Below are 11,320 nucleotides of genomic sequence, written 5' to 3' on the forward strand. Positions count from 1 at the left end.
TAATATAAGTCCTCCAACTTTTTCCAAATTTCTTTTGTAGAATCTAGTTTCTCAACTTTTCTTAAAACATAAGTAAGTTCATTGTATTCTTCTTTTTGTGTTTCTGTCAAATTTACAGGATATTTGTCATATATGGCCTTTGAAACTTTTTATTGAACTAAAATTCCCTTTATCTTTTGTTGTCAAATTGAAAAATTCAATTTCCTATTGAAAACACCAATTTCAAAATGTGAAGACATTTTTGGAAAACAGAATAACTAAATGCACAGATAGGTCACACAAAGTAATCCTACGGCCGCAATATACCCCGTTCTAGATTTCCAAGTTTTAGTAAGATTCACGATCTTAGATCTAGGAAATTTATGAACTGGTCAAGTCTAGGTGTCCTAACAGAATAATCAATGCAACACATGTTAACAAAAAATTCAAATTCTTACACAATACGATCTCACACAGTAACTATATGACGATTACAGCACAAAATTAATTACCAACTTACAATCAACTTCAACACTTCAGATAGGACAGATAATTCCTAAATTTTCTAGCACAAGTAATGGTTGCCAAACAATGACAACCCCCAATCCTAATGATCACCCCACGCGATGATCTGCTCGTGCAATAATGTAAGGGTTTCAGTCAATTTACCAGAGCGGATCTATCTGAGTCCATAAATTACGAGAGATGCGAGTCTGCTGCTTTAGGGCCACCACTATTCGCTCTAAAGTTCAGCAGATGTGCCAATACGAATGTCCAACAACCAATAGCCAAGTGTCCAGGAGTAAAATCGTCTAACTTTTTCTGTATATCCTGAAACTGAAAACTAACAACACAAAATCGTTAGAAAACACGTTAGAAAATTTATATCTAAAGAAGTATTCACCGGAGGATCACGCACGCAGCCCCACGCGCTATTGTCGGAATCCCCATGCGCCGCCGATCGCCGATCGCCGTCACCCACACACACCGACCATCCAGCACCTCCTCCACCTGCAGATCACGAATCCGACCTCCGTTTTACCAAAAGACGTCTGGATTAGCCGAAAAATTGAGGTTGCAAGTTCGATTTTTTTGTGAAAATTTCTAGATAGTTTAATCCAGTTGGTTTCTGCTTCGATTCTGGTCAGATTTTGATCAAAAATTCCACCCCAACCTCGCTCTGATACCAAATGTTGAATAATCGACCTCCAATTGATGGAATTTCAGGTTCAGGATACCAATCTCAACCTTATCAATACACCTAAGTAATCACGACCCAAAACCTTTAAATTCTTCCCACACTCCGGTTGCTCAAGATTTGTACTCACTTAAGACACAAAGGGGACGGTGTTTGCAGCCACAAAGGCTAGAGAAGAACAAGAAGAAATCGATAGCACAAAGCAAAGAGCAAGCTTGATTTTCTCTTAAACAAGGCAAAACACATGTGAGTGACCAAAGACAAAGAGGCCAACTTATATAGATTAGGTTAAGTTAAAGTGATGGGGCTAAGCCCAATACAAATACCCTAAGTGGGCCAACATATATAAGTCATCCAATGAGTGTAGAAATCGAGCAATGAGCAACACTAATTAATTAGATTGCTTCCAATGGCCCAAATAGTCTTAGGGTCGGGTCATCAATTTTGGGTATCGATATTTAATTTATCTAACATCGGTTTAACATCATCGTCCGGATTATTGGGTATCAAAACCCAACACTATGTTCATTGCTAGATCTAATCGGAGATGTAAAGCAACTAAATCTTTATCTCATAAACTACTCCTGAAGTATATGATTCAGTGTGACTGGATTGGACTCTGTGGGGGAATCAGATGCTTATTCCCTGATCATGTGGGGAATCCGATGCTTACCTGATCATTTGAGCACAAGATGCAGTGTTATAGTCAAGGGCACTTGGTATAATTTTGGCCCGTTAATTTCGATTTCTAAAATCATAAAAACGGAACTTTTCTGGCTACGAATGGAATCGGATACCACAACAAAGGTGATCACTTTTTTGTTCTATATAGAGTCCCTCCCTCACATTGGAAATTAATTGCTACAAGGCATTGGATATCTGGGATCAGTCTCTCTTTGTTCATTCTTGGATTAGCATGGTATGCAGTTTTGAACTCTATTCAAAATTTATAAATAAAATATTTTAAAGGATGTTCAAGTTACTCTCTATGCCTTTCTTTTGTTCGCTCTATTTAGTACTGAATTGTGGATTGTCAAGCTTCCATTTTCCTGACAACACGAATATCTGCTAAAATCTTTAAGGATGGGGAGAAGGACCAGGCCGGTGAGAAAAAGAAAGCAATAGTTGTCGGGCCATGGGGAGGCAATGGAGGGACTAATTGGGATGATGGAAATTACAGTGGAGTGAGAGAAATCTCTCTCAAATATGGTCGCTGTATCGACTCAATATGTGTGGTTTATGATAAGAATGGAAAGCCTGTTTCAGGAGAGAAGCATGGAGGTTCCGGGGGTAGTAGCACTGCCGAGGTAACCTTTTGTTTCATTTCTCTTAGTTTATTTATGTGCGACATAGAGGTAAAGATCCAAAAAAATTCATAAAGTATTCCAAATAATTGAGACAACAAAAAGAAAAAATATCCATTTAAATGCAATTATCAAAAAATTGGACCATACCAATTTTTTGTTAGAACATGTTTGGCTAACTTAAAGGTTTACTAAGTTAATACGCGTTTTACTTTTAAAATAAGTAATTTTTTACTTAAAAGTTATCCAGATATATTTTAGAAACCGAAAGTTTCTAAAAAGTAATTATTGATTATTTTTAAGCTTAGCTATAAATGCTGTTAGAGTCATGATAATTCACTCAGTCACAGAATATAATCCAATATGTTGAGATAGGTTCTCAATTCTTATTTCCGTCTTAAATAATTTAAATCGTGTTTTTTTAAGTCCTTCCTTATATGCTCCTAAGATTAGGGTAAACTGATTCCAAACTTTTAAAAAGAAGCAAGTTGGTCCCCACTCTCAACGATGTGAAATTCCAAACCTCCATTAAATCATCAGAGATCCTCCTACGTCGAATTTTATGAAGCTAGGTTTTGTTTTCCAAATTTCGTGGTGCCTAAAGAGGTGTGATTTAATTGAGATTTCGACATATTTAACTATAATTAAAGGTTGATGATGATCGCTTGTTCATTTTTAAAGGTTGATCAAATAAGCTGGGAACTTGTAATGCAATTTTCTTGAAATTTAATAAATCTTACGGTTGTTTGATAAAACTTTTGATAACGTTTTAGTATATTATGATAAAATTGACTTAACGTTTAATTGAAAAGGTGTGGATCTTACGAAATATGAGGTTAAAATTAAAGTTTGACAAGTTGAAACTTAAAAGTTTATCGAAACAAGTACTTAATTACTTCACTGATTCTAGATCAAGCTGCAATTTCCCGAAGAGTTCTTGACAACGGTGAGTGGGCACTACTCGCCCGTGGTTCGTGGTGGCACTCCTGTGATCCGATCACTCACATTTAAAAGCAACCAGAGATCGTTTGGGCCATTTGGAGTAGAAGAAGGAACACCATTCTCCTTTCCAATGGAGGGTGGCCAAATTGTAGGATTCAAGGGAAAGTGTGGTTGGTTCTTGGATGCCATTGGGTTTCACATATCTCGACACAGAACAACCAAAGTGATGCAAAAAGTTCAACAGAGGTTCAGAAGACTGACTAGTTCAGTATCTTAGGCTGTCCCTAAAGATAGCGACGAAACTCGAGTTGAAGTCATGAAAGCTTCAGCTTCATAGGATGATGAAGAGTTCTTATATAGGTGTTACAAAGCATACTTGTGTTGAGTATTGTATTCAATGTAATTTCAGAAATAAACGGATACAATTCCATCTAAGAGTGTGCTTTAACGATCAAGACGATGCTCATTGCAATGTTGAGAAGGTTGTCACTCATAAGCTGCCATATGATTTAATCCGCTTTTACACTTGTGTCCACCATCACTATTTTGAGAGTAATGCTATTCATATCTATTAGAGTCTATCACCAATTTATGTGACGGTAATTGAATAAATACTTGACTAGCTAGCAATGAATATAAGTTATTGAATATGATTATCTGGATTAACACGCATATCAACGTGTTGATTCATTAAATAACTGTGAAATAAGTTCACTAATCGAATCATGAGAGTAGAAGATGGCTCGTACAAATCCACGGGAGTGGTATTAGAACTCGAACTCAAACTCTATCAGACCATGCTAGTTTATATAAAAAGAGAATTACAGGTGTATAGCAAGAATATGTCAACATGTGTATTTACTATTTAGTCCCCAAATTTTAGATCTTGCTCTTTTTCACCAATTTTCACTTTTTTATTCAATTTTACTTCCATTCATCGACTTTCACCTAATAACGATATATACAACAAATTAGGCTATAATTGTTCAAAAAACAATTAAATATTTATATTTTTAGGTTCAAATAAGTGTAAAAAAATATAATTATCAGACAACAATTAGTCAAAAACTCTTCTTTTTTTTTTTTTTTTTATATACTCATTTTCAACTACACATCCACACTATAAAATATTTTACACATAAATCCAAAACTCTTCTCGACTTTTTAACCATACATTCACAACTTTGTTTTTATCAAATAATGATAATCAAACAGGACCTAAATGCTTAAGAAAAAGTAAAAGTTGAATATCTTATCTTAAGAAGTATACGCATAGGCACACTTATATTGTTTTATGTCCTGGATTAACAAGAAAATTGGCACGCATAATGATACCAAAATGTGGGGGTCATAGAGGGAGTTGGGCCCAACTGGTATGCGAGTTGAACCCTGCTATTTGTCCAGGGCCATGGTTATCCATGTTAGTTTAGTGTCAAAGTGGTTTCAGCGAGCGAAGAGTGACAAATGGTGCAGTCACATCCTTGTCGCGTCTAAGCCCCGCATGGAACACATCTATATGTACAAAGTTGGTTTACAAAGTTAGTTGACAAAATAACATCTACACCAATCATTTTAAAAACGAATTTTTAAATCGTTTCAAATCATTGGTCTGAATTGATTGGGTAAATTACCTGAGTTTCAAACCTTTCAAAATGATTAAAGAGAAAAAGGAAAAAAAGAATAAAAAAACAAAAGAAAAATGACAAACGTTTTAGCTCTTTTTCCCTTTCTTAATTATTTTAAACGAGGTAACATGAAAAGACCTTCTTGCCTTTCTTTCAATTGTCAAAATTTGGTCCACGGTCGACTTTTTGGTCAACTGATGAATTTTTTTTAACAAAGCCGATTGACGGAGCTCGTATTGCATGTTAATTTGAAAGTTGGGACTTCGATCACAAATTGGAAGGTGGATCTGACCCTTCTTGAAAGGTTTGCTACCCTGATAAAATTTATCCTTGAAAACAATGGATGGTAAGGATACAAATGATATTTTGCACAAATCTTTCCTAATATCGGGCCACAGCCCAAAACATCTTGATATATAATACATGCAAAATATAGAAATCTATCAATCTTAGACCAAAATCATCCTACAAAGAGAGACCAATAACACTGGTCTACCTAGGAAGAGTTTATGAACTTGATGCCCCCACAAATTCGCAGCAGCAGCAGCAGGAAGATTTTAATTTAGCTACATTTACCTTCAGAGCCTCAGAACAGTACACGGCATCCTTTTAACTTTTGTTTGGAGAAGTGCAATCACATTCTTTCCAAGCTTCGACCCAACACTAAGAACGAAACACATCTTTCTTTTCTAGGAGAGACGGAGAAAAAATAAAACAAATAGAGGGCGAACTAGAAAAGTTAACCGATCTAAGAAAACCAACCTTCTACCCGGGTAAAAGCACTCGAAAGTATGTGCTACAGATTTATGAGGCATTTGGATAAGCAAGAAAATGTGGAGCCTCAATTTGTTTGCAAAAGATGCATTCTTATATATCGACCCAAAAACTTTGACCGACTTGAGTACTGGCTTTTTATGCATAGTACATATACAAGCTATTTGCAGCAGCACAGGCAATAGAGTTTTCAGTTGGGTGCCATGCCAGATGGAGCAGTTTTGTAGTGAAATCAAACGAATTTCCATTTGCATCAACTCCCGGACTGTCTGCACCTGCTGTAGAGAATCCAACATTCATTGAGTGGAGGAAAGGAGAAAAAACACAACCAAAAACTAGAATTGCTTTCCAATGTTGGACTAAACAAATGAAGGCGCAAGTGGTGGTAGGTAAAGAGATGGGGAAGGAGGGACAAGAAGAATACCTCGTCTGACAGCGTTAGTTATAGTGCTGCTTAAGCCTCTCGAAGTCCTTGAAGGGGTCTGGACTTGTCTTCTGTAAGAGCAACGAAGGGATTACGTTGTAAAAAAATATATATATATGTATATGTATATATATATATATATAACAAAAATGCCAAAATTAATCTTATAAAGGATACCTCGTTGGGTTTTTGCTTGCTTCCAGAGTAGTTGCTTCAGTACTCCCCTCAGCACATCCAAATACGCGAAATAAATTGCTGAAATCATGTTAAGCCTTTCATTGATATGCACAAAAATGAGAATCTATATAAATGAGCAGACAAAAGAGACTCAAGCATACCTGTAAAAATATATATATATATATAACAAAAATGCCAAAATTAATCTTATAAAGGATACCTCGTTGGGTTTTTGCTTGCTTCCAGAGTAGTTGCTTCAGTACTCCCCTCAGCACATCCAAATACGCGAAATAAATTGCTAAAATCATGTTAAGCCTTTCATTGATATGCACAAAAATGAGAATCTATATAAATGAGCAGACAAAAGAGACTCAAGCATACCTGTAAGAACCAGTTGCTACTCGCTGACCATTGCCACTCAGGCAACATTCGAATTTGTCAAAAATGGAATCATTTTCGTACAAATCACAGAGCTGGACATTATCAAATTACCAACACATCAGCTCACCTAAACAATATATGCAGCAAAAATGCGGAATGATTTCTGAGAAACAAAGCTATTCACCTTGGGTCTCAGATACTCATGAACCTGGAAGGTTGCCACTGGACCAGAATCCATATTAACATCCCATAACTGAAATCAAGTGACAAACCAAAATTGAAACAATACAGAAAAATGAAATAAAAGAATAGGGGCATGCTCCAAAGAAACTGAAGTTACTTCTAATCATCTTCTGCCACAAGAAGCTATGGACTATGGCCAGTAAGTGGAAAATTCCATAATAAGTAATTCTGCTAGATTCTTTTACATCTTTATAGCCATGCTTGAGATCCCCATACATAGGGAATTCTAAATGAAACTTAGCCCCTGTTTGGCCTCAATTTTTAAAACTTATTTTCAACTACACATTTTATAGGACCAACAACTTTTATCCAATTTTCAAACACAAATTTCATAACTTTTATCAAAATCTACTAAAAAACTGATTTTTAACCAAACCAAACGGGCTAAATGAATGCCTAACTGCAGCCAACTAGTTTCCGCCACTGTTATTATTTGCATAAACCCAGCAGGAAGCAAAACCAAGCATGTCCAAATGACAAGACATGATTATTGAGAAAGATCAAATAAACTATAGAAGATGGAACACCTTAAGGGTCATGTAATCACGACTAAGTATGTGTCTTCCATCCTTTGCAAACTTGATATCTGAAATTGAAGCTATTATCTCAGTGAAAAATGATCTTGAACCAGGCGCCTCCTGTTCCTCAAATCTGTACATGAATGAAAAATCAATTTTCTCATGTAAAAAAGATCAATAGGAACTAACATAGTTGGGGCATGTTCGGTAGTGATTATGAAAATTGATTTGTTGACCGTTAGATACAAAAGTAGGTCCCACCTCAGAGTGAAGACGTCGAAAATGACGACTGAAATAGTAAAATGACGGTGAAAAAATTGATTTTTTGGGATGAAAATTTGTTACCAAACGGGGGCTTAATTTTTTCTGAAAAAGCAAAAACGACTTAGAATTCCCAATATCACTAACTTTTGACTCCTATTCTGAACAATTAAATAAGATCAAATGTTATGCAGACAATGTATAACTGAAATCAAAAGCGGTTAAGAAAGATACATCACATAGACACTTACATTTTTGAATGGGAATCACACAAGGCAGATTGCCGCAAATCGATTAGACGAATTGATCCTTTTGAACTGCTGTATGCTAATGTGTTACAGTGTGTAGGATGAAACTCTGCTGACGTTATGACCTCTGCAACAAGCAAAAGGTTGCCGATCAAGTGGAAAAGTTAAATGAGTATAAAATGATTTAACCCAGTAAGTTGCGGCATGATGATCTCCTAGAATACTTTCATCACTACAGATAGTACAACAAAATGAATAAATTTCATTTTATGAGAATTGATTTGGTTACTTAGATGGGAGAGTATAATTACATAAAGAATAATAGCAAGAGCAATGACAGCATGAAGTATTAAGTAAAGAATTAAATTTACTGGTCCCTTCATGGAGTGATTGTTGCATAAAAAGAATTATCAGAATCAAGCATTTAAAGGAGATAAGAAATTGGCTTGTAATAAATTGAAAAGGTACTCTGGAAGTTCGAACCAGAAAGGACTCACCAGTTAGATCCTCCATATTTGTTGGCTTAACATCAACGATATTGAAACTTTGATTACTTATTTCCAAGTTCCAAAGATTTATTCGCAAATCATCAGCTGATATAAATGTTTCACCATCACTGAAAAGCATAATAAATACATTTTAATCACTAAAATCAAACAGATCAGATTACCAGAATTAAAGAATAAATGGCTTCCACAAAGCCATAATCAAAAGTTTTCGAATAATGCGACATCAGTATATAGCACTTCTTGCAGGTGAAGACATTATAACCATCTGCGATACAGAGTTAGGATTACAAATTTGTGCACTTTAAGAGTTCAAGGCTTTATTAACCCCCTGTTTGATTCTCATTCTTTAAAAAAATACATTCTTAAATAGTGTTTTAACATCATTTTAACCACACATTCTTCAATAAAATAACATTACACAAATCCAAAAAAATTTCTTATTTTTTAACCACACATTTTCCATCAATACACTTTTCAAAAATTCATTCTTATCAAAAAAAATGGGGTTCAAACAAGGGCTAAGTGTAGTCCAGGAGAAAAATAAAAAGGCGCTAAGACTAATTTTATAACCGTTAGCTCTTGGCAGAATCAAACGCTTGAGAGATACTGTTTGCATTCATCAATCAAGAAATAATAGAAAGATAAAACAAGATCAAGTGAAAAATGTATCTGGGTACTAATTGTCAACGTCGGATATGAAAAAGGGAGGTTTTGTGAACTTTACGTATAACCATACATATATGTTTATATATCCTCTAATTGATCAAATTCCACCATGAAATCTCCAAAGAGAAGATCGTATTTACTTTTTTCAATAGGGGAACAGTAGGAGACAGCATAAGGCGCTATTCCATATCGTCCAGTATGTATTCTTCCATTTTTCTCAAAATGCTGCTTTACTACAGGGGGAAAAACACAGAGGAAGCACCTAGCAGGGAAGTAGGGTGGCAGATAAGCAGAGAGAGAGAAAGGACGCAAGTAAATGACAACTGATCAATGCCATCACAGCTATCTATTGCGCAAACATCAAGTGAAGAAAATTAGCTGGGTACCAAGAAAACACTTCTTTGCTAATACGTATTTCCTCAGCTGAGGCCTAACACGTCACAGTCCCATTGTTAGCCAACCATAAACTAATGAACTAACACACCCGACATTCCCAAAAGATATGTTTTCAATTACAAAAAAAATTGCAACAACTTATATTAGACTTGTTTTCCATCCTCTAGCTTGAGAATGAAAATAGCAAGAGGAAAATAAATTAACTGAACCGCCAAAATCCAGGCAAAATCATAACTCATATGATAAGACAATGTGACAGAAAAAAGTCAAAATGTAGTCCTTATTCATTAACAATTTAAAACTTTGGGACCTTACCTATTATTTGAAATTGAATTGATATGGTAATCATGCGCATGAGCATACACTCTCCTACATTTTGCGACAAGACTGATTTCATTGCTTGTGACCTACAGATTGCACAATCACACGTTACGTCAAACCATAATGAGACAATGGAAGTTACTTAGCATATAATAGTGATACCTAGCACATGTCTATGCTTGGTATTCCAAGTGAATGCCTACACAAACTTTCAGACTAGCAAGGGGACAGTTGTAGTTGACCAAGTCCCAGGGCTGTAAACCCTTTATATACAGAGACAAACAAATAGCGGTGAAAATAATTTCATGCCTCCAAGTCATTGAAAGAAGGATTCCAATGACATCAAGTTAAAGCATTTTTTACTTTCTAAACATAAAACTAAATTATTCAACCACGATCAGTTGTTATGTGTAATGCATTTTAGAGTGGAGAAAAAACCAATAAGAACTATGCAATAAATCTTCAGATATGTGAAACACAATTAAAAAAAATGATGCATCTTACAGATAGCATCAATACTGGAAGAGAAGAGTAGAGCATAGTCAAGTACAACTACCACTGGTAATCGCAGTGACGAAATGACGCGGGGGGGAAAGGATGCGTCTTTGCTCAAGCAATTGTAAGATTGATCTAGATAGCTTCCATTAGCAAGATTGTTATTAGGACCAGCAGAAACACTCGCATTTGCAACACCACCATTTCCTGCAGCTTTGGAAGGATCCACATTCATCTCAGAGATTTTCTTGACTTTCTTCTCTTGGACCTTTTTAATTGAAAACAAAGACTTAGAATTATCAAACATTCTACAATTTGAACTGTTCTCCATCTCAAAACAGAGCCGGTAGAAAGATAAATGATGAAGAGTATTAATTAATATAACCACCAGATGAAGAGCATGTTGATGTGTACACATCAACATAGTAACATGTATCCAATTGGACTTCATTCCACTAAAGAAACTAAAACAAAGAAGGAAACCCTTTCAACATTAAGAACTTCCAAATATATAAAACCAATTCTGCTCCCTGCATGTAAATTCAATCTGGCTCCAACTACTAAAACGGGAATTGTTAAGGAGCAATTAATGAATGTAAGCCCCCGTTTGGCCCCCATTTTTTGAAAAAAAAATGGGTGAAATAGGGTTTTTTTTTTTTTTTAATTAAATGAGTGAATGGAAAAGAAGAAAACAATTTCGATTTACGCATAATATTATTTTATGGAAAATTGTGTGATTGAAAATAAAAGAGAGAAAAATGAAATGAAATTTAATGGGGACCAAACGGAGGGTAAGGATGAGCTTGATGGATGCAAAACAAGGGCACAACAAATCTCATCACCTAGCATAAGATTGACA

The 11,320-nt window shown here is 35.4% G+C and overlaps 2 protein-coding genes across 3 annotated transcripts; one reads left to right on the forward strand and one right to left on the reverse strand.

Annotated features, from left to right (window-relative positions):
- Positions 1 to 1,949: 1,949 nt before the first annotated feature.
- Positions 1,950 to 3,946, forward strand: LOC111369532 (jacalin-related lectin 19). The gene is made up of 3 exons (XM_022991095.1): positions 1,950 to 2,096; positions 2,260 to 2,484; positions 3,392 to 3,946. The coding sequence occupies exons 1-3, from the start codon at positions 2,094 to 2,096 to the stop codon at positions 3,698 to 3,700; spliced, it is 537 nt and encodes a 178-aa protein (XP_022846863.1). The 5' UTR covers positions 1,950 to 2,093; the 3' UTR covers positions 3,701 to 3,946.
- Positions 3,947 to 5,345: 1,399 nt separating this feature from the next.
- LOC111369522 (serine/threonine protein phosphatase 2A 55 kDa regulatory subunit B beta isoform-like) lies at positions 5,346 to 10,807 on the reverse strand. 2 transcript variants are annotated; one of them, XM_022991088.1, is made up of 10 exons: positions 10,523 to 10,807; positions 9,961 to 10,052; positions 8,572 to 8,690; positions 8,078 to 8,201; positions 7,575 to 7,698; positions 6,989 to 7,057; positions 6,805 to 6,896; positions 6,644 to 6,721; positions 6,247 to 6,317; positions 5,346 to 6,097 (listed from the first exon to the last, which is right to left on the reverse strand). In XM_022991088.1, the coding sequence occupies exons 1-10, from the start codon at positions 10,790 to 10,792 to the stop codon at positions 5,961 to 5,963; spliced, it is 1,176 nt and encodes a 391-aa protein (XP_022846856.1). In that variant the 5' UTR covers positions 10,793 to 10,807; the 3' UTR covers positions 5,346 to 5,960. The 2 variants fall into 2 exon arrangements, with proteins under 2 accessions (XP_022846856.1, XP_022846848.1); XM_022991080.1 differs by having other exon boundaries at positions 10,520 to 10,807.
- Positions 10,808 to 11,320: the final 513 nt, after the last annotated feature.

This window comes from Olea europaea, chromosome 2 (assembly GCF_002742605.1).
Source record: "Olea europaea var. sylvestris chromosome 2, O_europaea_v1, whole genome shotgun sequence".
Lineage (NCBI taxonomy): Eukaryota > Viridiplantae > Streptophyta > Magnoliopsida > Lamiales > Oleaceae > Olea > Olea europaea.

Coding starts and splice junctions, on each gene's coding strand:
- LOC111369522 (XM_022991080.1), bottom strand. CDS start 10,792: ATGGAGAACAGTTCAAATTGTAGAATGTTTGATAATTCTAAGTCTTTG. Junction 7,058..7,574: donor GTGATTACATGACCCTTAAG/GTGTTCCATCTT, acceptor ACTTGATTTCAG/TTATGGGATGTTAATATGGA. Junction 6,318..6,643: donor GCAAGCAAAAACCCAACGAG/GTATCCTTTATA, acceptor TTGCTCTTACAG/AAGACAAGTCCAGACCCCTT.
- LOC111369532 (XM_022991095.1), top strand. Junction 2,485..3,391: donor GGGGTAGTAGCACTGCCGAG/GTAACCTTTTGT, acceptor CACTGATTCTAG/ATCAAGCTGCAATTTCCCGA.